A 24,950-nucleotide genomic window follows, 5' to 3' on the forward strand; every position below is an offset into this window, starting at 1 on the left:
ACACACTCTCAGAAGTTGAATGATTGAGCGCATATATCATTGCAGTTTGTTTTTGTGTTTGTCAGTATGCACAAAAAAACGTAGCATAGATTAGAGGTAAAGGACAGGCGCCCTGCTCGTGAGTGTAGTTGGAGTCTCGCAAGCCCTTTGTAAGTGCCGAAAACGCGTTTATCGCCTCATAGTGAAACGCTCTAGTCGATGCGGTTTGTGTGTTGTAGTGCGCGCCAATCGGCTTATCATACTTGTTCGACATAATGTCACAAGAACCACAGAAGGCCACATGATAATTCATTATACAAAATGTGCATAGCATATGCACTGCACTGGTGCGATTTTTTATTTCATATTTTTTGTATTTTTACATACTGCAGCCCAATTAAAGCTATCGCAGGAGTGGGTTTATTAATGTTGTTGGCTTAATTGCATAAGCACGTAACATGCAGCACGTGTGTTATATCCAACTCATTGCAGCCTGACTGCTGTGTTGGGCTTGCAACGATATGGAATCTAGGCTGCCTTTACTACTGTCTTACATATTACCGTTGCCTCATCGTGAATCTACCCTAGCTTAATTTATTTCATGCCATCTTTAAGTTGAGATTTAGTGGCATGCTCTAGGTATGATAGTCGCACCACCATCGTGAAAAAGAGCACGTCATAGATAGTAAGTGATTATTGAGTTTGCTGTAATTTAAGGACGAGTTTGCAGTTCATTCTTGGGTACAGCTCAAAAAACACAGGACGCAAGCGTGTAAACGGGATAAGGTGCTGCTTAATTTTTAAAAGAATTTTCCCTTTTCTTTTCCTTCCTTTTTTGCCGCAAAATTTTGCCGATATACTGTTTTCTTCCACGCAATAAGCCACAGTTGGGTGTGTAATATTTCACTCAGTTTTTTGCTATAGTTCAGCTCCTGCAACATTGTGAACATGTGCAGTGAATTAAGGTCTAGATAATTTCTCACTGTGCCGCCTACTTTCTATACATTGCTTCGAAGGTAAACGTTAATTAAACATGTGTTACTGTTTTCTGATTTCATGGCTCTGTTTATTTACAGAATCTTTCAGGCACTTCCTCGAGTGCGGATGAGGCAGTCCAGAAGAAATTGACACAAGACGTAGTTGCCTTGGCAAAATAGTCGCCCGCAAGATCGCCAACATCATCAATGGCCAGAAGAAGCACTTGTAGTTTTGATTATGAGAATATATTTGAACATATGCCTCATTCATCCACTGTGATTATCATTGCAGGGGCGCTGCCACAGTGTGGGCCTTCTGCACGACGACAAGACACCCATAAAACACTTGCGCAAGACTAATTCTAATGGGGCTGAGAAGTGGGCAAATACAAAACTAATACAATGCCAGCAGGCAAATACAGAACCAATAGGCCAATATAATTCCAATTGGCTAATAGAGAACCAATACACCAATATAGGTCCACTAGGCTGATATAGAACCAATAGACCAATAGCCAAATACAGTTCCAATAGACCTATAGAACCAATAGACCAATAGGTGTCAATAACCCAACAGGCTATTGGTTTTTTATTGGGAATTTTTGCTAGGGAAAGTAAGCACAAGCCGCGCTTTTGCAGCTTGCGCTGCACAGACGAAGGTGAAGCCACCGTGCACATGGGAAGCACGTTGAGCACTGGGCGCAGCCATCTTGGAATATGCGGGAAGTCAACGCATGCATTGGGGAAGGCGCATACATCGACACCCCTTGCTAGTGAGAACGGTAGCGATGGTCTGTGCTCCGCTTAGGCTGCCTGTAAGCAGAGCATGGGACTCGCTCCGCTAGCCCATTTACGGCTAAGCAGAGGACGCATGCGCAGTCGCGCACCCGCTCCGCTTAGCTGCTGAGCGGAGCGTAAATACGCCAAACTAAAATACTCTGCAGCAATAATGCTGGAACGTTGTCACGAGTAAGAACTCTTCGGACGCAAAAGACGACGAAGAAGTGTTCACATAGGCACGAGCGCATGCTTGAAAAATTCTAGAGACCTTGAGGCACGTGAAACGAGTCGAAAGGAGGAAAAGAACTAGTGCGGCGTCATTGCCTGCATGGGCAATGCAAGCTCACTAGTTCTTTTCCTCCTTTCAACTCGTTTCACATGCCTCGAGGAAGGTTGTATCGCCAGCAGACGGCGATCGAAGCAACAGGTGTTCGGGTCTGCAGCCAGTGATGCAGGCATTCCAAGGCGAGGCCGGCCAACTCGGCGCCATTCAAGCAAGGCTCCTTGGCGATGCAGCTGCCGCACACAGCAAGTATGGAGATTTCTGACACAAGCCCCCTTCTGAAGCAAGCCAACGAAGGCAATCCCCGGAGTTCCGCGTCAGTGATGGAACAGCACACCAGGTGAATGAACCACTAACGACCTTAGGCCTAACGGGCCTAAAAGCTACCCACGCCAGCGGGACAATGGCCTGCACGCACAAGTGACAGACGACCCATCGAGCAGCAGAGTGAACCTAGAGATTGACGAGGGCGTCATGGCCGAACGAGATTGACGACGGACTGGACTTTGGCAATGAACCAAGTCAACCAAGTACCAAGTAAGGTCGGCCCTGCACATCAGAGGTTAGAGTATACAGACTACAAGCAGAACATTTTAGCTACCTGTACAGTTTGCTGCTAGCTTGAGTTTGTTTGGTTGCAGCGATTGTATTTTTTGTATATTTGTACATATTTAGAGTGCCGTGTGTTTTTTTATAAATGTGTTGCATTGTACCAAGGAAAGACGACTTTTAAGGGCTCGTTTTTCTTTGTTATACACAACATTAATGAGAACTAACAGACAATAATGCCAAGGAAAGAGGTAGCTAAAATGTTCTGCTCGTAGTGGAAACTACGCATGGAAACCATGTTTATACATTTTAAAATTATATGTAGGCCCGATGAAGTTAGTAAAACACATAGTAGGTACTTTATTATTATGTTACCACCACGTTATACCTTAGCTACCTTTTGCCATTGTATAATACCTGGTTCTTGAAATGTTTTGTTTGCTTGTTCTTGTGTTATTAAAATTATCATCTACTACTCTCCCCCCCCCCCCCCTTCACATAATACTCCTACATGGAGCCTACGAGATATTTTTAAATAAATACTTAGCATCAAAGGAGATCGCTTGGATATCATTTATTCTCTAGATCAACAGTTCATTCCGCCATCACGTCAAGATCTGAAAGAAACTATACCTACCTGCAGGGTGTGCTTAATGTTGTTTGGAAAATGCTTGATGGTCTCAGCAGGTATTGATTCCCCTCGCGGGTGCTGGGACAATGAATAGGACTCGGTCAGGCCAGGCTTCACAACCTGTACGTTGCCTTTGGTTCCCATGGCGCCACAGTCGAGCAGTGGTTTCTGGTAGTACATGCAGCGCTTGTCCATGTACAGGCCTGCACAATGTCTCTTAATCGCCCGAGCTCGAACACACTCACACATTAAACAATACCACCCACTCATTATGCGATTCGCATGGTCACATGGTGCAATTCTACACTTCTGCCACGCAGTACAGCTATTGCATCTATTGCATCTACTGCATCTACTGCATCTGTTAAAGGGGCCCTGCAGCACTTTTTAAGCACAGTCTAATAAAAACCCTGCCGATCAGTTTTTGAAGCTCCTGAGAACATGTGAGCCAAACATTACGGCGCAGCATGTGGCCCGGAAATCACAAATAATTCTCAGTCGGCTGGAAATCGCTTGCTCTTCTCTTGACAAATGATGCCATAATCCAAAATGACTTCATCATAAATGCACAGTCTATGGGCATTGTCTGATTTGAGCATCATGAGCCGCATAGTTACCACAACCGCCGAGGGATGCCACAACGTGCCCACGCTGCACTCTGTAGTGCTAGAATTACATACACTATAGAATTACACCAGCACACACACTATCACACGAAAAGTAAGCTGCATTTTGAAAGAAAAAGAAAAGAAATTGCTCAAGGTCATGATGCATGCTGACGAGCAGACATAACTGCTTGGCCCCTTGTCATCCCCCTCTCGCGTAGCTTTCAGTGCGCTCGCTGGTACGAAAGGAGAGATAGTGTTTAAGTTAAGGGTGGACGTGGCTTTGGAAAACCAACTTTCTTATAACTTAACAGATGTTGATGAAAATTGGCACAATTATTCAGCATGTCTCTCTGATGCTTCCAAAAAAGTTTCAGGGTGATATCTTCACAACTTTTAATTCAATTAAATATTTACTTCTTGCATTCCTTAGCACTTTGCGCAATGCCTGGAGAGTTTAAAAAATGCACTACAAGGCTACATGAATATTTGTTGCATAGCTAAATGCACGCTGAGTGTCGTGACATTCTTGCTTTATTTTTTTTTCGCAACACAATATTCTTGCATTGCAATTCTTTTTGCTACCTTCAAATCAGGCACACTCTTGGGGTGAACGACTAGTCGCATCGTAAAATTAGAAAGAATCAAAATGCGAAAGAAAGAATGTCATGACATGCATTGTAGTCCAGAAACATGGCAAAAGAAACGAAGCCAAAATAGGCCAAACGGTTACGAAGAAAATGGCTGCGCAAACTCGGCAGGCAGGCGAAAAGGCACTTTTGAGAAAACAGCTCCCCAAGTTTCCCGTTGCGTCCAATGGTCTAGAATGCACCAGGATCATAGCTTTTGGTGTCCTTAGTGATGCGAGGTTTCCTGAGCATTTGGTGCTTGCTCTGGTGCACTTTTGATGCTTTTTTTCTCGTATGGCATCCTTCCCTACAGCTCTTTGAATGGAGTGCTTTCCAGGCTTCAGGCCAAGTGATGCACAAATAAGCATGGAGAGTGCCATTATTATACTTGCAGACTGCCTCATTGACAGCTGTTTCAGCGGCAATCAGTGAAGCGTTTAGCTCTTCTGGTAGAATTGACCAAACTACCAAATGAAGACTCTCGGCCGCACTGATTTTTTTTTTTTTCTTTTGGCAACAGCCGAGCAGCTGAGGGTGGTCAGGTTTTGGTAGGCTGACCGAAATGCAGTGCTGCCAATTTATACGTGTGTAGTAGAGCGCTGCACAGGCTGTAATTCTTGGCCCGGGCCTGGCACAGGCCCGGAACTCGTTCAAATTTACCCGCCTGAACCCGGCCCGGTGACTCAAATAGAGACCCGGGCCCGGCCCGAACCTGAGAAAAAGTTTCGCCTACCCGACACGGCCCGGCCCAACCACAGATCAGGCCCGACTGAGGCCCGACCCAGTAATGTAGGTGGTGTTGCCGGAACATGGAATCAACAGCAAGGTGTATTAAGTGGCAAGTATCTACACTTTGTTGGCGTATGTTTCTCTAACAATTATACTTTAACATACGGTAATTTCTTGTAAAAAGGTGCTCAGTGCAAACAGTAGAGCGGACATATTGGATACAATGTTTCTTCGGCAGTGGTATACTGCACCCATATTTTCTGCAAATACAGTGTGGATCACGAAGGGCAATGAAGGACATTGTAGCAAGGAAAGTGATTTGCAGCACGAGTTCAGTTTCGATAGGGAGCGCAATAACAACAAAGGATGGATTGATGGATGGACAAACTTTATTATGGTCCATCGGAACGCGCTCTAGCACGTTGCGGGCCGCTCCGACATCGAAACAGAAAGACCAAGTCTCTCTGCTGCGTTGCAGGCCTGTTGGACGGCCCATATAGGTGTTCTTCTAGCGCGGAGCTGGTAATAGCAGCCTCCCATTTAGACGGCATGATGACTTCGCCGCCACGTAACACGGATGCATATGGTTCGAGGTAAGGGGCCATCACCCGGCACGGAATCTGTCATTGTCCTTTTTCAAGCCAGATATTTCATCAAGCGAATATACTTCACCCCACGACTTGTTTAATGGACCTCTTCTATTCCTGCACATTCCAACGCTGTTGCGGCAGTATCATGTAGCTCTCGCACTATACATGCCTTGCACGTGACGTCACAGACAAGTGCTCTACGCTGGAGCCCCAACATGGCGCCCACCGTGACTTCTTTATCTCATTAGAGTGTGTCAGTGCAAAGGAGGACACCCAGTCGTTCAGTCCCCGCGTTCTTTTGTGCTCTCCCCGCTTTATTTTGTTCGCCAGCAGCGCCAAGGTGGAACACAAAGGAACGCGAGGGTTTTGGTGTGAAAGATGCTTGTGGGCACTGGCACTAATCTGGTGGCGAGCCGTCACCGTTTCTTGCTCGGCGCGTTCGAACAAAAGCTCACCGAGTCTCTCAACCCGCTGGGACCCCAAGATATTGGGCCTCAAACGCGCGGCTCGCGGACGTCTCGCCAGCGGCCCTCCGTCCGCACAAGACTGTCTTCATCCCATTTTTTTCCTTTATTAATATGTTCTTGAGATACGCAGGCATCACAGATCGAAAGCATATTTTTCGTGAGGCACACCCTTCGGTCACCGTGTGTTGATACATAACCGTGAAACAAAAACTATATTTCAGAATCGGCGTCCACATTTTAGTCATGGGTGATACGAAATGACTGGTTCCCCAGACGTGAAAGAGAGACGTCCGTTTAATGCCATTACAGAAGGCGAACTGCTGCGCCGGCCACGTGCACGTGCCCTCGATGCCCCTCGGTTTCCTATTCTTCGATAGAGTCTGGCTCTCTCCAAGTTGCTCCGTTCCGCACAATTTTGCAACAATGAGTATCGATATGTTTTTGGACTCCTGCCGCCAAATCCCCTTCAGAAATGATCACGTATATGAGTTATGGGAAAGGTCTGCTGTGAAATGACGGTAGTTTTAAAGCCTGTTCCCCCCTCCCACGCTCCTACCTTCGTCATTGCCCTAGCCCTTGCGGGAGTAAATTTTCGTGAATGCGGCCCATTAGCTGAGGTGAGTTTGAGACCTCTGATATGGCGGAACAAGACGAAAGCTCACACGTTAAGAATGTGGGCACACAAAGCAGGCTGTGCATGTCCATCTCGCGCCACATGACCACTGGGAGCCGTCATAGAGTCATAGAAAAAGAATGTGCCTTTATAGGGATTCTATGTATCAAGACTCCGTGCAGTCCTTTCGTTTTTGAGGGGGGCTCTAACTTTCAACAACGTTTCCCCGCTTTGTAGCTCTGTGATCGCTCTTGCGATGACATCTCATAGGTATAATTTTATTATATTACATTTATTACTGCGATTACAGAGTAACATTTGGGATATAAAATAATAACGAAAGCAAATAAAGATCGGAATAGCGAGATGTTACATATAAGCACCTGGTCTATTTACTTTTAGCTCGCCTCTTTGAGATAAATCAAGTAGCTCATATGCAAGAAGAAAAAGCAGTTCAGTACTTATCCCTCATAAAACTTCTCCAAATAGCTTACCCCACATAAAAAAAGCGTTTTTTCGAGATAAAATGTAGGACTTATATATATATGCATAACGTATGCGAAACAAGGCGCATTAAAGAGAAAAATGATTTTTCTATTATCAATAAATTACTCTTTTGCCATTCCAAAAGCACCACGCTCGCTGCGACAAGACTCTTAGTAAGAGAGAAAACTCACAGGAAAATGCAGATAACAACGCCAACTTGAAATTCACGCAGCGAACGCCGTGACGTCATAGATTCTGACCGCATCTACTGGGCCCTACGTAGTTTATAGGGGGTAAAAATGAAGTACACTGACCTCCGAGAGGCCTTAACAGACTTAAAATACTAAGTTTCTAGAAATTTCGTTGAGCCAAGGTCCCCAAAATACGACGAATACAGTTTGAAATCCGTGACGTCACGTGCGGAGATTTCAGCGCGAAATTTCAAAATGGAACTTTGACCTTTATTTTCTCCTTTATTAATGGACTCATTAATGAAGAAATTAATGACGTTCGGGTTATCAGAGCACACTTTATTGGTCTAAACCGATTCAGTGTTTAACTTTAATGATCCTCTAAGAACGGAGCAAAGTCCAAGCCCGGCCCGACCCGAGCCCGCCACCTCAAACCCGGGCCCGGCCCTAAGCCCGGAGCTTCAGGCCCGAGCCCGGCCCAGGCCCGCCATGAAAACTACTTTACCCAGCCCGGCCCACGGGTCTGGCCGGGCCAGGGTTTTCGGGTAGGCCCGAGCCCGTGCAGTGCTCTAGTGTGTAGTGGTGGAGCCTTGCCTTCAGCTTCTGCAGCACGGTACTTTCACCAGCTCAGAGACTCAAGTGGGCAGAATTCATGGTGCAGCTCTTCGTCTCTCGAGGCAACATGATAGAATGTTGCCATTATGGCCTTTTGCATGTCATCAACATCAATGTTGTCACGGATAGCCATACCATAATAACTAGTCAGTCTTTTAATCAGGTCTCGAGTCAGGCCACTCCATCCTCCTAGTCACTGATCCTTCTTGCTTCTTGATACATGTGTTGGCAGAGCTGTATCCATCCTCTTTTTGACATGATTTATACCGTCTTCTTTAGCCAATGGAATAAATCCGAACGTTTTTCTTCAGAAAGAGTCAGGAAAGTATCACTGCCTCCATCACAAACTGTAACATAGGCGGCCGCATCGAGAGCGACATCAATGACTCCTATGCCTCCCAGGCCCAAGCACGGCCCGTACCATGTAACCATGTATGTTAATAAACAGTTCTAAAGACATCAAGATATCACATGGTGTCAGAAGATGGCGAAGCTAAGAGGAACGCCCAGAAGCGAGCGCACAGGACCGAGAACGGCAGCTGCAAAGTGAGCCGATGTAGTCGCGAAGGCGCGGGAAAGGAAAATGAGAGCCGACAATGGGCTCCGCCCGCCAAAATCTCGGGACGTCGCGTCTCTCAGCCCCAGAGAGTGGGAAGATTGGCTCCAAAGCTGCAATTGGTACGCGACAGCGGTGCAACTGAACAAAAAACCGCCGGAAGTGCAAGTCACCAACTTCATGAACGCGATTGGGTCCGAAGCGCAGAAGATTTACAAGACGTTCGCACTGAGCGAGGCAGAGAGCAGGGATGTCGAAGCAGTAAAGGCGAAGTTCAAGGAACACTTCATGCCTGTTGTGTCGTGCGACCCCTGGTACCATGCTGAGACACCAGTGCTGTTGTGCTTTCTATTCATGCTACTGGGGAGAGCTGGGTCTCTGCCATGCCTCTGTGCTACCACCAATCCGGCGTGGTCATGCCGGTCATGTGACCCGTGCCTCGCTGACCAATAGCCTTTCCTCTCTCTCCTTAAAGCCGCCTGCAATAAACGCGGGAGAGCAGTCTCCCGTCAGTCTCGCCGAAGCTTGGTCTCTGCGTCGTCACTCCGCGCGCCCTCCCGTCGTTCGGCCTCTCCGTCGGCCCGCCGCGGGTTACGCCGCGCTCCTGCCCTACACAACACATGGCGACGAGGTAGTTGAACCGCTACGCTACTACGACAGGCGACGCCAGGAAGAGCACGACGTACGTGACACTACGCTACGGGTCACATTTTTCTGCTGCGCGTCGGTGCTGCTTCCTGCACGCTACAAGCGCGTCGACCTGAGTCACCTGACTTTTCCTTGTCCCCGCTCCGGCTCCCTCTACGACGCCACCCTCCTGCTTGAGCCTACTGCCTACCTCCTGCTACACTCCTGCACACATGGCGGCCCTTTTTGCGAACCTACCTCCATTCCTCGACGTGCCCGGCAGGCCTCCCATTCCATGGCATTTATGGAGAAAAATTTTCCAGGTACACCTGAAGGCGGCCGGCGGAAGCGGTTGAGTGGACGAAAGACGCACGGCAGCACTTATCAGCGTGCTCGGTATCGAGGGCCAGCGCAAATACTTCGCGGCGCAGGAGCAGCTCGAAGCACAAGGCGGCCCAAATGCTACGCACACGGCCAGTACATCGACGGCGGCGGACTCGGGCACGGTGTCGACAGATGCGGCGACGACGGAGTACGACATGTTGCTACAATTTCTGGACGGGCTTTTCGCCGAGTCAACGAACGTGCTAGCCGAGCGGCACCTTTTCATGAGCCGCAAACAACTGCCCGGCGAAACATTTCTTGACTTCGTCACCGCGCTCAAAGAAAAGGCCCTGTCATGTAAGTTCGGAGCTACGTACGACGACAGAGTGCGGGACCAAGTAATTCACGGAGTCGCCAACGCACATGTACGGGCCAAGCAACTGTCGTACGGGGAAGCCCTTACGCTGCAGAAAGCCGAAGAAGTTGGACGCGACTTGGAGGCGCTCAACAAAGCCAACGCGGCATTCGGAGAGAATGAACGGCTACTCGGCTCGCTCTCCGGTTACGGCGGCAGCATCCAGTGCGTCGCAGCGGCTCAAAATGGCGGGTCGGCTGCTTCGCTGGCCCCGCATCTGACTCAACATGGCGGCAGCTCCCCCCCCAAGTCGGGCGGCCGCATCCAAGATGGCTGCGCGGGCTCGACGGCGCTGGTTCAAGACTGCGTTCGCTGCCAGCAAGTACAACAGCTTGCGCCCAAGCCTCAAGTCGGCCCCTGTTTTCGTTGCGGCAAGTTAGGTCATTTGGCGAATTCCAGAAATTGTCCGGCCAAAAAGAAAATTTGCCAATTTTGCCACATCAAAGGGCATTTCGCGGCAGTCTGCCGTAAACGGCAAGTGTCGGTGCAGGAAGTTGCCCCCGTCCGAGACGCTGACTCCGGCACTGCCACAGTCCTGTCCGTGCAAGCTTCGCCGTCTGGCCCAAGCGACTTGCGCATCCCAGTTGTCGTCGGAGGACATAGCCACATGACATTGCTAGTGGACACCGGAGCGACGACATCATTGATGATGAAGAGGGACTTCAACGCGCTCTTCGCTTCGAAGCATCGCCTGCTGCCAGCGTCAGTTCGCTTGAAAAATTTTTCGAAGCATCGCATACCGGTCCTGGGCTATTTCCGCACAGACTTGCAGCATCATGGCAAGCGGGCCTTTGTCACCTTCTACGTGACAGCACACGGCACTTCACTGCTGGGGCTCGATGCCATCCAGCAATTGGGACTCCCGATCGACGGCGCAACGTTGACGTGTCGTCTGGCTACACCAGTTTCCTCGCAGCTTCCTGTAGGTGTACCTCCGGGGTTCGAGCACCTGCCTGGCCGGGCCAAGAGGCGACAGCACATCGTGCCAGTGCCCACCAAGCTGCGTCGGCTGCCTCTGGCGCTACGGCAGCAGGACGACGACGTCGGCGGCCGCGCTCGACGGCCGCATTCAAGATTGCGCATCAGCAACCAGGTGTTCCTTGCACAGGCCATTCGCGGTGGCCCTGCTGTCCAGTGCGACTCTACATCTGCGGAAGCGCAGCTTCAATTGCCTGCGACCCAGTATCACCCGTTGGGACTTCAGGAGAAAAGTCCTGGATATTCCTCCTCACCTGCAGTAAATGCACCGAATTCCAACACGGGGGAGGGAAGTAATGCGACTGGGTCTTCAGAATTGGCTCACGGCAGCCGCAATCCACCAAGTTCTTGGAGAGATGGGGACAGGTCTTCAAAGTCGGCTCCCGACAGCCGCAACTCTCAAAGTCTTCCTGCAGGGCCTGGGTCACGTCGCCCACAGCGGACGCGCAAGCCCCCAGCCCACTTGAAGGACTACATCACAGACTAAAGTAGTCCGCATCTTCTGGGGCTATACTGCCTTAGAGGCCCGCAGTATAGCCGCAGAGGTCTAGTGTGTTTGTGTGAACTTCTCGTGCATAGTGCAAGCTGGCACTTGTGTTGGCGTGGTGAAGTGACTTTTTTTTGTGTGTGTAACATAGGTTGTAATATGTACATCTAGGACTGAACTTCTGCGTATTGCAGGTGCCATCTTTAGGGGAACTTGAATGTGAATTTTTTTTAGTGGTTCCTGATGTACCACAGTTACAATTGTATAAGGATGCAATTCTTCCCAGGGCGGGACGATGTTGTGTCGTGCGACCCCTGGTGCCATGCTGAGACACCAGTGCTATTGTGCTTTCTATTCATGCTACTGGGGGGAGCTGGGTCTCTGCCATGCCTCTGTGCTACCACCAATCCGGCGTGGTCATGCCGGTCATGTGACCCGTGCCTCGCTGACCAATAGCCTTTCCTCTCTCTCCTTAAAGCCGCCTGCAATAAACGCGGGAGAGCAGTCTCCCGTCAGTCTCGCCGAAGCTTGGTCTCTGCGTCGTCACTCCGCGCGCCCTCCCGTCGTTCGGCCTCTCCGTCGGCCCGCCGCGGGTTACGCCGCGCTCCTGCCTTACACAACAACGCCGAAGATCAACCCCGCCTATGAGCGGTACAAGTTCAACAAGATGAAGCAACAAGAAGGCGAGAGCTTTACAGATTTCCTGACAGCAGCGAGGTTGCAGGCTAACAAGTGTCAATTTGGAAACCTGACCGACGAGCTCCTGAGAGACCGGATCATCGTAGGCATTTCAAACGATGACGTCCGCGAAAAACTTCTTGGTGACCCGACCATTGACTTAGAGAAAGCGATCCATTTGTGTCGAGCAAGTGAACAGGTGACGCTACAGCTGAAAGAAATGTCAGCAAAAGAAAACAAAACAGTGGACGCCGTCTACGCCAAGAAAAATAGAAGCCCAAGTAAGCATACAGAATTCAAAAAGCATTGCAAGTACTGTGGATACACACACCGCAAAAAAGAGTGCCCAGCATACGGCAAGACCTGCACTGCGTGTCACAAGGTAGGCCATTTTGCTGTGGTGTGCAACTCGAAAAAGCAAAATCAGCGAGTCGTAAATGCTGTGCAAAAGCAAGACTCGGAGAGTGATGAATTGTATGTCTCAGTGCTCAGAACTGCAACCAACCACAAAATGTCAGATTGGCAAGAAACAGTTCGGTTTAAAAGCGGCAAGACTAACTATGAAGCTGGACACTGGTGCACAGTGTAATGTGCTGCCCAAACAAGAGGCAAACGAAGTGGGCTTGAGGACGACACCTTCAAAGATAAAGAACATTGTCTCCTGTACCAACCACAAGCTTTCTGTCGTGGGAGAAACCCAAGAATTGTGTGAAGTAAGGGGACAGAGAGCAAGATTGACATTTATTGTTGTAGATGCACCAGTCACACCTGTTCCAGGACAGACAGCATGTGAAAATCTGAACTTGGTGAGGCGTGTACGCTCGATTGGAACACTGAAAGATGAAGACCACATATTTGAAGGGATAGGCTGCATCAAAGACTATGTTTATGAAGCAGACATCGAGGGAAGTGCAGCACAAAAGCTGGAAAACAAGCCACCAAGAAAGGTCCCATATGCCTTGATGGACGAGGTAAAAGAAGAGCTCAACAGCATGAAAAGGCGAGGAATAGTCAAGAAGCTAATGAAACCAACACCATTCTGCAGTCAAATGGTGGTAATTAAACAGAATGGGAAACTCAAAATCTGCCTAGACCCAGTCGAACTTAACAAAGTGCTGCAGAGACGACACTATCCGCTGAAAACACTGGAAGAGGTAGTTGCCCAGATCCAAGGGTCTACCCATTTTACACTACTGGACTTGAAAAAGGGGTTTTCGCAACTGAAAGTCTCAGAGAAGACGCAGAGCCACCTCGCATTCAGCACACCGTGGGGAAGGTACTGCTTCACAAGAGCGCCGTTCGGAATAGCTACAGCACCAGAGGTGTTCCAACAAGTAATAAGCCAGCTACTGGAAGGTCTCCCAAACATGGTGAACTTCATGGACAACATCTTGGCCCATGCCAAGACCAGTGAATAGCTACAAAATATACAGACACTGTCCTGAAAGTGCTGCGAGAAGCAGGAGCAAAATTAAATCGAGAAAAATGTGTGTTCACCCAGTCCACAGTGAAGTTCCTGGGTCATGTGCTCACGCGAGAAGGACTGCGAATTGATGAAGAAAAAGTGAATGCCATTGACAGGATCGGTGAGCCAAAAAACGAGGTGGAGTTGTTGAGGTTGCTGGGAATGCTACAATATTTGCAAAAGTTTGTTCCAAACCTGGCTGAGAAAACCACAACCTTAAGAAAACTTGTCAGACAAGACGTCGACTGGCTGTGGACGGAGAAACAGAGCACTGCTCTGCAAGAAATCAAAGAGGCTTTAAAAAAGGCTACAGCATTAGCCTACTACGACGTGAATGGAGACATGACAGTATCGGTTGACACAAGCGCGACAGCGCTAGGTGCAGTGCTCCTACAAAAGGGAAAGCCAGTGGTGTATGCCTCAGCAGCACTGACTGCAGCAACACAGAACTATCCGCAGACAGAGAAAGAGGCACTAGCCATAAGGTATGGATGTAAAAAGTTCCATCAGTACATATATGAAAGACCCCTAATTGTGGAGACTGACCACAAACCACTGGAAACAATCAGCCAAAAGCCACTGAGAAAAGCCCCACCACGTCTCCAAAGGCTGCTGCTTGATGTGCAGCACTACGCACCAAAGATTGTCTACAAAAAAGGCAAGGAAGGAACAAGGGAAACCGCAGCAGAGGTCATCAAAACACTAAAAAGCTGGTTTGCAACACATGGTGTACCAAGGCTGCTCGAATCCGACAATGGGCCCTGTTTTTCAGCAAACGAATTTTAAGACTTTAAGAAGGAATGGATTTGAATACCAAACATCGAGTCCCAGGTACCCACAATTGAATGGATTAGCTGAGAGAGCGGTTCAAGTAGCAAAGAACATTATAACGATAAGTGAGAGAGATGGAACAGACATAAATAAGGCATTACTAAACACGCGCAACGTGCCAAGAAACGGGGAGCTTGGGTCACCAGCACAGAGGCTCTTTAGTCGTCGGACCAAGACAACACTGCCAGTCGGCGCAGAACTTCTGAAACCTGAAATCATCAACAATGTAAAAGAAAAGCTCGAAGCACAGCAAAAAGCAAAAGGCGTATGCAAACGTTCACGCAGCACCGGCCCCTGAAATGAAAGAAGGATCCAGAGTCAGGGTGTTCGACAGTCACCAAAGGTGGATCCCGGGAACGGTTGTTGGAAGTACTCTCCACCCAAGGTCTCTCATAGTGAAGACAACTAGGGGAGACCTCAGAAGAAATACATCCTTCATTAGACCTACCAAAGCCGATTGGGCAGACGAGAGGACCGTAGCTCCCGCTGTGAACCAACCCAAAGAGAAACGGACTCATCCCCAGCTAGTGGGACAAGCAACGAGGATACCGACACTCATCCAGCAAATGGGCGTGGAAAAACAGTGACTAGAGCTGGAAGACTGGTGAAAGCACCAGTACGCATGAACCTTTAGCTCTAACAAAAAAGGGGGGATGTAACATAGGCGGCCGCATCGAGAGTGACATCAATGACTCCTATGCCTCCCAGGCCCAAGCACGGCCCGTACCATGTAACCATGAATGTTAATAAACAGTTCTAAAGACATCAAGACATCACATGGTGTACATCACACAAACAATGGATGTGTACCAGAGGAAATTCTTTCCAGTGATCTTCTGAATAAAATTAAGGTGGGGGACAAGGCATTCAGTACCAACTTTCTTATTCCTTCGTAGGTTTTGATGAAAATTGGCACAGTTATAGCAAACATTTCTGGGATCAAATATCTGAGCAGTTTATTCAATAACGCGAGTTGGTCAGATATAAATTCAACTCCCTGCTTCACACCCGCCACGCTCATTTGCAAACCTCGCCTGTTATGTGTTTCATCATCCACTCGGTCACAGAAACTGTAATTTGTGAGGCATTCGTTATTTTAGAAGATTCATCAGAGCTAGCGGCGATACCAAGCATGAATCCAAGAGTGCCTAAATTGCATCACCAGCGCTTTCTTTCAAGCCGATGTACTCGGCCACGGGGTCCGGGAAGTCGGCGCACGATATGCTGGCTGGCGACATTTGGTGACAATGCACAACGGTCCTAGCCGCGGCGACGAAAAATCGGCGCGCATAACGTGTTTGGTCTCACATTTTGCGGCCGACGCGCGAAATTGCTAGCTGCTGTTCCGAGCCGTCAACGTGCGACGAGCTTAGCCGGGAGGTCCGCTGCCGATACGTAAAATGCCCATCCGCACTTTCGAGGAGCCAGCGGACGATGCGATATGTTGCTTGCGACGAAGCACAGTGAGGCTTGTCCACTAGCGCGATGTCCTTGCCCGCAAAGTTTGGATTCGTCTCGTAAACCAGCGGCGTGAGCGGAGTTAGGCCTAGCCACGACTCTAAGCAGTAAGCTCGGTCGCGGAGCGCTGCCTTGGTGGCTTGTCTGAAAATAGAGTTTATTGTTTGGGTTTCGGTCACATTAAGGTTGAGGTAAGGTGTAGAATACAATACTCTGCTCATGGTATACGCGTGTACCACTCACAGAGTATCTGCTTCTCGCAGGCCATGATCTTTACCTGTCACTCTGCGTATTAGCTGCGTGGTAGCTGCCAGCGTGCTCTTTAAGTGTTTAATGGCTTCGGTATGTTTCCCATCTTGTTGCAGGTAGAGCCCCAAGATGCGAATGGTAGGGACCTGAGGGATCTCCCTACCCTGTACGCAGATTTTGATGGAAGTGTGGTTTCTGTTAACTTTTGGTGGAACCAAGAAAAGTTCTGATTTTTCTAGCGAACAGCTAAGGCCTACCTTGGCGACCTCGTCCTCTATTACCATTGCAGCTGTTTGTAGTGTTTCTTCGATTTGGGCGTCCGATCCATATGTAGTCCACAAAGTAATAGCACAGATCCTTGCGGGGTGCCTATGTTAGCCTGCAGTGTGTAACGGTGTGTACGAAGATTGTCTACACACATGATGGCCGTTCGGTTTTGCAGGAAAGCCCTTATATAGTTATACCGTATTTACTCGAATGTAACGCGAATTTTTTTCAAAATATCTTTGAGTGATTTGGGGGTCCGCATTATAATCGAAGCACCTCAAATCGTGCCTTGGCGGTGCCGCCCCACTGGTTACTTAAAATGGCTTCGACAAACCTAGCGATCTTTCAACCTTGTGCTGGCAACATATGCACGCTGGCAACATCGAATCCAATCCAATCCTATTGTTCGCGACGTGTTTTGCGGGCGGTTCATTTCTTTTGTGCTTCCGCGACTTCGGCTCGAGCAAATGGCAGCACGACGAGTTCAGTACGATGCCTGCTTTAAGAGAAGTGCAATACTGATGGGGAACTCTGCCGCGGCTCGACGGCCAGATGTGGCAGAATCTACTATCCGTGGGTGGAGGCTCCAGCGTGAAGCGCTCTTCAAGAGTGAGCCCGGCCGAAAAGGCTTCCGTGGACCTTGTTGTGGCCATCACACAGAACTCGAAAAAAAAAGTGGCAGAGTTTGTAATTGAGCAGCGAAATCGCCTATTGGGGGTCAACGTTGAGCCGATTCAGTGGAAAGCCCGAGACGTATCTCGAGAGATGGGGATCCCGCGGGAGAACTTTAAGGCTTCACGTGGATGGGCACAAAAGTTCATGCGAAGAAATGGATTTCCCTCCGGCGAACAACGTCGATAAGGCAGAAGCTACCAGCAGATTGCGAAGCGAAGCTAGTGGAGTTTCAGCGCTATGTGCTCGACCTGTGCCGCTCGTCGCAAATGCCGTTGGGGCACATTGGCAACGCGGACCAGACTCCCGTTTTCTTGGACATGCCTATGTCAGGGACTGTCAGCGAAACAGGTGCCCCCCAAGTTCGCATAAGGACAACAGGCAACGAGAAGACGCGGCTAACCGTGATGCTAGCCTGCTTGGCGGATGGGCGCAAGTTGCCGCCATACATCATTTTCCGGCGCAAAACCATCCCGAAGGAGCTGTTCCCCAGGGATGTGATTGTCCGCTGCCAAGAAAAAGGTTGGATGGACACTCCACTTATGCTTGACTGGGTCAAGACTGTGTGGGGCCGACGGGCAGGTGCACACCCCACCTCCATCCTAGTTCTCCACTCATTTCGCGAGGTCACCTGACGCCCGAAGTGAAGAAGCTGATGCGGGAAACTCGGACGCAGCTCGCTGTTATTCCCGGAGGTATGACGTCCGTGCTGCAGCCATTACACGCCTGCCTGAACAAACCATTTAAGGATAGAATGCGGCAGCTGTAGGGAGAATGGATGCGAGAAGATCGGGCTTTGACACCTACGGGTAGGATAAAGCGACCTAGCGCTGCGAAGATTGCCGAGTGGGTGTCCGCCACTTGGTACGGCCTGCTGCACGACATGATAGTTCGCGCGTTTAAGAAGTGATGTATATTGAACTATATGGATGGCATGGAGGATGACCTTATCTGGGAGGAAGAAAGTGACAAAGAGGACTCGACCACCGGCGATGAAAGCGACGAATGAACAAAACTCAATTTATATTTAGAAACTGGGATGTCTTTGCCACTACCATGTGCAGCAAATAAAGGTACTTTTTCCCCCACTTTACTCGTGTTACATTCGTGTTCTTTTTTTTCTTTTTTTTTTCGGCACTGAAAAGTCACCCCTCGCGTTACAATCGTGGTCGCGTTACATTTGAGTAAATACGGTAAGTTCTTTGGCCAACCCTTAGGTCTATCAAAGCATTGAGAATGGCTTCATGTTTGACGCTATCGAATGCTTTTTTGAGGTCAATTGCCAGGACAGCTTTGGTATGTGTATGTATGAGGGGATCCAGAATAGCTGTTGTGAGCTGTTGTGAAGAAGCGGAAGAGATTGCTATCCTTTCAAAACTCCAAATTCGTATCCCCGCCAATTATGATTCCCTGAAGTCTCTAACCAAAGAAATTCGCTAAACATTTTGTGTTCGACGGTCGCTTCCCCGTAACATGCAGCCCGAGTGAAACCGCGAGCGATGAAAAGCCAGAGCAGCCACTCTCCATAAAGCGTACGGCGGGGAACGGGATGCTATCTGGGTGGATATGCTGCATACGATCAGCACGGGGCCACAGCGGTGGCCTACACACCGAACAGCCTTCCATTAATAAAAGAATTACCTCATGGAACAAAACCAGAAGAAGCGGAAGAGATCGCTATTGCGCTAGTGCTCGGCAGTTCCAATGCTACATACAGTTGAACCTCGTTAATACGTACCCGCTTTAAGCGTACTAACGGTTAAAATGTAGTTGCAACGAATCCCCGACCGAGTCTCATAGAGCCTAATGCATTCGCTAACCGCTTAAGCCGTAGTGCTTCGCCCTACGCCTACCGGTTAGTGCGTACCCTGCGTACCACAATAACGTTTTGTGGGTGCCATAAAATTTTACTGCGCCGCTGAACTTCCCGACGCCACAATGTGCCGCCAAAGGTTTTCCGTCTTTTCGAGAAGTGCGTAGATCGGTTGATCACTGATTCCCACTTCCACGCGATTGCGGCGACGCCTTTGCGGGTAAGCATCGGGAAAGAACGAAGGTGAGGCGGCGGCCACCGACGAACGCGCCAGCATGACTTATCGCCGACAACCTTATCACAATAAGTATCTTCAGATATATGCTCGGGCACGCGTGCGGCGCAGCACTGCTTTAAGCCTACTGCACGCTTTTAATAGGCGACAACCTGAACGCGCTGGGCCGCCCATCTCTGCCGCCTTGTTGTGCGGGGCCGTGTTCAAGCGTGCGCTGCTTTGTAGAAATGAAAGCAGCTCGCTGTTGAGGAGTTGAGCGTTGCTAGTCTTGGGCGACGAGAAACCTCTCTGCATAGACGCTATCACGCTAAATGCACGCGTACGGTTCAGCAAGCGTAGCGCTGTTGTAACCATACTGCACGCTTTTATTGGGCGACCACCCAAACGCGCTTCTGTCCGCTGCCAGGACCGCTAGAGCGTCGCGGAGTGCGCATCGCTTGCAGGAAGTTCGTCATCGCCGCGTTAACCGAACAAGCTCATCTGTGCTCATTGCCGTATCTGTGCACGGTCTGGAGCGAAGTGGGTACGAAGAACACTCCCACGACAAATGCGCGCGTGCGGTACAGCAAGCGGCCCGGCGGCCCGGCAGTGACGGCGTGAGCCGAGAAGGCGACATGCTGCACGCAACTAGCCAAAAGACGATCGGCTCCACGCAGCCGTACAGCAATTCGCTGGAACTGTGTCAGTTTTCATTTAGTAGCAGATCGCGGTGCAGACGTACACACATATATCGCGGAAAGCCGACACTGTCCGTTCTGTCGCTACGTCGGTCACTGCGTGTACCGGACCCTGTAATAGTTCCGAAATGCTCCTTGGCGTCGCCACCGCGCGCTATCGGCACTATCGGACGGTCGTGCGAGAGTACCATAATCTGTTCTCCAGTTTGGCAAAAAGAAAGAAAACCCTTTGCAGTGGGTACATTAGGCAATATTTGCTGTGGCACTGCATTTATTTTTTGCTGGCGGCGATGGCGTACGCGAGGAGATGCAAATTTTTACTTGGTGGTTAATGCGTACTACCGTTTAGTGCGTAGTTATGCGGCGTTCCCGGCAGGTACGTATTAACGAGGTTCCACTGTACATCCTGAGTGATTAAAAACTGCATTGCTAAATTATGCTAGGGGCAGAGTTCACCCTACCACATTCTACATGCTGACCCAGAACCCCCCTTCCTCCCGCAGCGCTGAGCTCATCTGGGTGCCCGCGCATTCGGGAAGCCCTGGCAATGAGGCTGCCGGTTCTTTAGCCCGAGGGTAGAGAAACCGGGCACAGGTGGATCTCATGGAAGGTTTCGCGAAGGAGCGTGCGTGTACCGCGGGACAACTCTTTGTACTCGCGATAGAGCATGACGCACTTTGAAACATCGGGTAGGTAGTGTGTGCATGCGCGCAAGCACCTACAAGGCACGCGCCATCGTTTTTGGTGGCTAAAACGCGACGACAGGTGCGGACCAAGCGACATCTGGTGTCACTAACTTGCAAAATTTTCGCCGAATGCGCGAATGCGCGAAAGAAATGCGCGAATGCTGTCCTCCGAGAGTGTCTACCGGCGCTCGTTGGACAATTTCGGAGGCCAAGGGCCACCAGTTTCGATTTGACCGATCTCCACTGGAGGTGCTGTTCGGACCCGGAAAAGGCCCATTAACCGAGCTTTCTATCAATGTTGTGGCTAGGCCTAACTACGCTCACGGTGCCGATGTACGAGACGAATCCGAACTTTGCGGGCAAGAACATCGCGCTAGCGGACATGCGAAAGCGAAGAAGCCGCAATGTCCTTCGAAGTTCATTGCAACGAATCACATCGCCCGCTAGCTCCTCGGAACCGCAGATGGGCATTTTGCGCATCGGCAGCGGACACCCCGGCCAAGCTCGTCGCACAGCGACCGCTCGGAGAAGCAGCGGCAGCGGCTAGCAATTTCGCGCGTCAGCGTCCCAAAACGCAACACCAAGCACGCTGCGTGCCAATTATTTGTCGCTACAGCTAGGCATAGCTGATCATTGACAGACCGGAGATCGCCAACCTTCGTTCTTAAAGGGCCAGTAAACAGGCTCCGACTTTTCTTTACACCCCCCCAAACAAGCTCGCCAATTCGTACAGTAGACCGCAGCGATCACATTTTCCGAATATTACAGCGCTGCGAGCCGCGCAGACACTCCATTTCGAAAAACAATTCCCGCGCTTCTTTCCTTCGCCGGACAAAAAATCTTTCTCGTACGCGCAGTGACGCGAACTTGCCCATGGGCAACTTGACGTACCACTGAGCTCGTCGATTGGTCTAAACCAAGGCTCAACGTGGTCTCAACAAGTTAACGTCAGTTCCTGTTCCCACCCACCGCTACGAAACTGCGCCTTGTTTCTTGGCCCTGCGGTGATGCGGTTTCAGCCACACAGTTGTCGGGTTGACTGCATAGCACCTACACGCAATTCGCCTTCGACATACGCAACACGTGGAGGAACAGGGAGGAAGCGTTGGCTGCAAATCGAGCGAAGAGAGGGGGAATCTCCGGTAGCTCTGAGGGTTGCGCTGCATGGCAAGCGGGGTTCTTCTCTCTCGTGCCCCTTCGTTGTCTTGGAAAGCAAGCACGCATTCCTGCTGCATTGTGAACTGTCACAAAGGTTTAAAAATATCGAAGAGCCGAAAACTGCCCGTCAAGTTGCGGAGCACTTGCGACAATGCAAACAATAAACAACCAGAAGCCGCAGCAAGCGAAAGTGCATTGCGAGTGATCGAGCTCGCCGATGACGTCAATTGCCGACGTCGTGTCACATTCCCGAAGTGGGCGGAGTCACGACGACGGGCTACGCCTTCCCCTCCCTGTGGTGGAGAAGGGTGGCGAGGCCGCGCGAAAATTTGAAGCCAGCTGAAACGGATGTTCTAACCCCTGTAACCTCCTTATTATAGCACGTATTCGCAAAATTCTTGCGGCACCATGTTCACACAGAAAAAGTGCGCATATTTCTCTTCATTACAATTTTTGGACCTCGGGGTTGTTTACTGGCCCTTTAAATCGCTACGTCGACATCCGCGGCGCGCTGTTCCCATCCCGAAAGTATGTTAAGCGATGTTTGAAGTCGGAAGTTACTGAATTTGGGATGTCCGTGGTAGAAAAGTCCGTTGTAAAAGAGTCCTGACCACCTTGCTGGCCTGACATTTTAGTCAATTATATCCGAATGTCCGTTGTACCAGAATCCGTTGTAAACGAAGCTCAATCAATGGAACAAATATGGAGGTAGGCATAACGCCGCAATTTGGTATGTGATATCCAAATGTCTGTTGTAAACAGATCCGTTGTAACAAGGTTGTAACTCTGTAGTTGCAAGTTAGCGCTTGTCTGAGCGTGCTCTTCTATGTCACATACCAAATTGCACTCTGCAGCTTAGCATGATGAACGAACTAGCCCAGTAACAAATTCTCTTTTGTTATCTTTCACACCGTCATGCGTTTCCCGAGGAGCAAGTTGCAAGGCATCCACTTGCTGTATCGTCTGCTAGCCTACCGCTCCAATTGCCGCAATGGACTCACTAAAACCTAAGGACTCCTGCACTTCAAAATATGGGTTCGTAGTACTGAGGCTTTATTAAGATGTTGCAGAACTAAAAATAATGATCGTTATTCTGAAAAGTTCAGTATTTTGAAGTACATTGTAGTGAAATAATTTTAGATTGAAAATTTAATTGTCAGCGTGGGATTTCTTGAAAGTTCATTAATCTGAAATGTTCGTTGTTGTGGTGTTCACTCTACCGAGATTTCACTGTATGTCCAAGCAACACCATTTTGTGGCCAAATTCACAAAGCTTTTATTTCATAAGTACTCTGCCATTCGCCAGCAGCCTTCATTAATACAGTCAAACTCAGATATATCGGATCTGAAGGGAACCACAAAAACAGTATAATATATAAAATACTGTATATGTCAAAAATATACTCAAGGGGATTTGACAACTGTTCAATATATGTGGGTTCCAGTGCATCTCTAACATCAGGATTGGCTGAAATTTTCTTTTATGAACCTGAGATGTTATTGTGAATGTGAGCCCTGACGTATGGGCATGCTCACGTGTAAAGTACCACTGTGGCTTATAGTACCAAATTTTATAAGCCACTTTATGCCTTCATGAAGATGAAGGATGCATACGATTATTTTGCTCTAAACTATGTTCTCCACACGCAAGGCGTTCTTGGGCTGAGACAATTTCCCACAGATTTTAAGATGGCTGCACACTCACATGTATCCAAGTTGTCCAGGGCAGTGACCACACAATCCAGGGATTTGAAGAAGTCGTCATTGTATACACTCTCTGTCTTTGGACCCACTCTGTCTTCGTGGGCTGCAATGTTCACCCCAGGGTTTATTTCACGAACAGCTCTCGCAGCCGTTGTGGACTTGCTTTGCTGCATGCGGCATAAAACACACGTGAACAAGACCAATCACTGTAACAGCTAGGGCTCAAATCATCATACAAATTAAGAAGTAAAAGCCTATAGTGTGTGCACAAAAGACGTACAATTATGCAATGCAGCACCGCATTAACTTAGAGGAACGTGAGGACAGGTTTAACAAAACTTTTCATTCCGGCAAGATGGCAAGTTTAGCCAGTTCGTTAGGATTCATCTTGAACTTCATTACAGTGCAAGACTAGACACGGACAAAAGGAAGGAAAGCGAACAACACGGTGCTGACTCTCAACCAATATTTTATTGAACAACTGTGAAATATATATATGTACCAAGTACAAAAAACCATGAGTAGTACACACTCATGTGTACAAATAGTACACATGAGTGTTTTTGTATTTCAACTAGGGATGTGCGAATATTTGAACTTTCGAATATTTTTCGAATAGTGTTTGCTATTCGATTCGATTCACACCGAATTTGACTTTTCAAAGTATTCGAACTTTCAGAAGATAAATACAGTCAACATCCGATTTTTTCTGGCTCCCTATAGGGACTGCAAAATCATCCGAAAAATCGGGCAGTTCCAAAAAACGAATTCATGCTTTTTTCTTTATTCCACTCAAGCAGTCAAATCGCCTCAGCCACGTTCGATAGCTTTAATGCCTCCCACTACACTTATCAGGCATACTGGTGCGTGGCCAGGCTCTCGTGAATACATTCGGTACCTGCTGCCAAATTTGCAATTGGTGGTGGCACCAATTTGCAATTGGTGCCAACCACCAATTGCAAATTTGCGTCTCATGATGAGCGCCGTTGATACCAGCAAAGCAGGGAAGAGATTATGGCTTTCTCGCATGGAGCATTTAGAAATGATGACACGGAACACAAAGACTGCAGCAGAAGAGCGGACGACTCGTCCGGCTACAGTGAACTGTAGACCGGCTACCGGCTTTCCCCAATGCACACACGCATTGCTGAATCTCCGCCGATACGCAGCATTCGCTGCCGTGTGAAGCCGATTGTTCCTAGTGAAGCCTAGTCCCTAGTGCTGCGTGAAGCCAACCGTTTTTAGCAACGATGTGCAGCACATCACGAGCTAAGCTGACGCCGACACTGCCAGGGCGCTTGCTATACCATATGCCCGTGTTTTTCATGAAAGTGTTCGTAATGCCCACTCCTTTCCTGACCGCACACAGGCATGGCGATGGCGAGCTGCTTTCATTCATGAAGGTCTGTGCAGCACACTTAGCGGTCTCGCACAAAGAAGCAGTGTGAACAGCAGCGCGGCTAGTTCACATGCACTACTGAGCAGTTAGCTGAAGATGCTTATCATAAGGGCTGAGCACTTTTGCCGCCTGCCACAATCACGTTTC

The 24,950-nt window shown here is 49.1% G+C and overlaps 2 protein-coding genes across 2 annotated transcripts in view; one reads left to right on the forward strand and one right to left on the reverse strand.

Annotated features, from left to right (window-relative positions):
- LOC119383932 (ubiquitin-like modifier-activating enzyme 1) overlaps nt 1-24,950 on the reverse strand; it is a 233,146-nt gene that overhangs the window by 87,102 nt on the left and 121,094 nt on the right. Inside the window, exons 14-15 of the mRNA XM_049413008.1 lie at nt 23,406-23,571; nt 3,206-3,402 (exon numbers count right to left, since the gene is read on the reverse strand). Of these exons, the coding sequence (XP_049268965.1) occupies nt 3,206-3,402; nt 23,406-23,571 (363 nt within the window). The remainder of the gene's footprint in view (nt 1-3,205; nt 3,403-23,405; nt 23,572-24,950) is intronic.
- On the forward strand, nt 8,696-12,912 carry LOC125757278 (uncharacterized). The gene is made up of 2 exons (XM_049412717.1): nt 8,696-8,977; nt 12,143-12,912. Exons 1-2 carry the CDS (start codon nt 8,708-8,710, stop codon nt 12,776-12,778), a joined length of 906 nt encoding a protein of 301 aa, XP_049268674.1. The 5' UTR covers nt 8,696-8,707; the 3' UTR covers nt 12,779-12,912.

The sequence above is a fragment of the Rhipicephalus sanguineus genome, chromosome 2 (assembly GCF_013339695.2).
Source record: "Rhipicephalus sanguineus isolate Rsan-2018 chromosome 2, BIME_Rsan_1.4, whole genome shotgun sequence".
NCBI classification, from domain to species: Eukaryota; Metazoa; Arthropoda; class Arachnida; order Ixodida; family Ixodidae; genus Rhipicephalus; species Rhipicephalus sanguineus.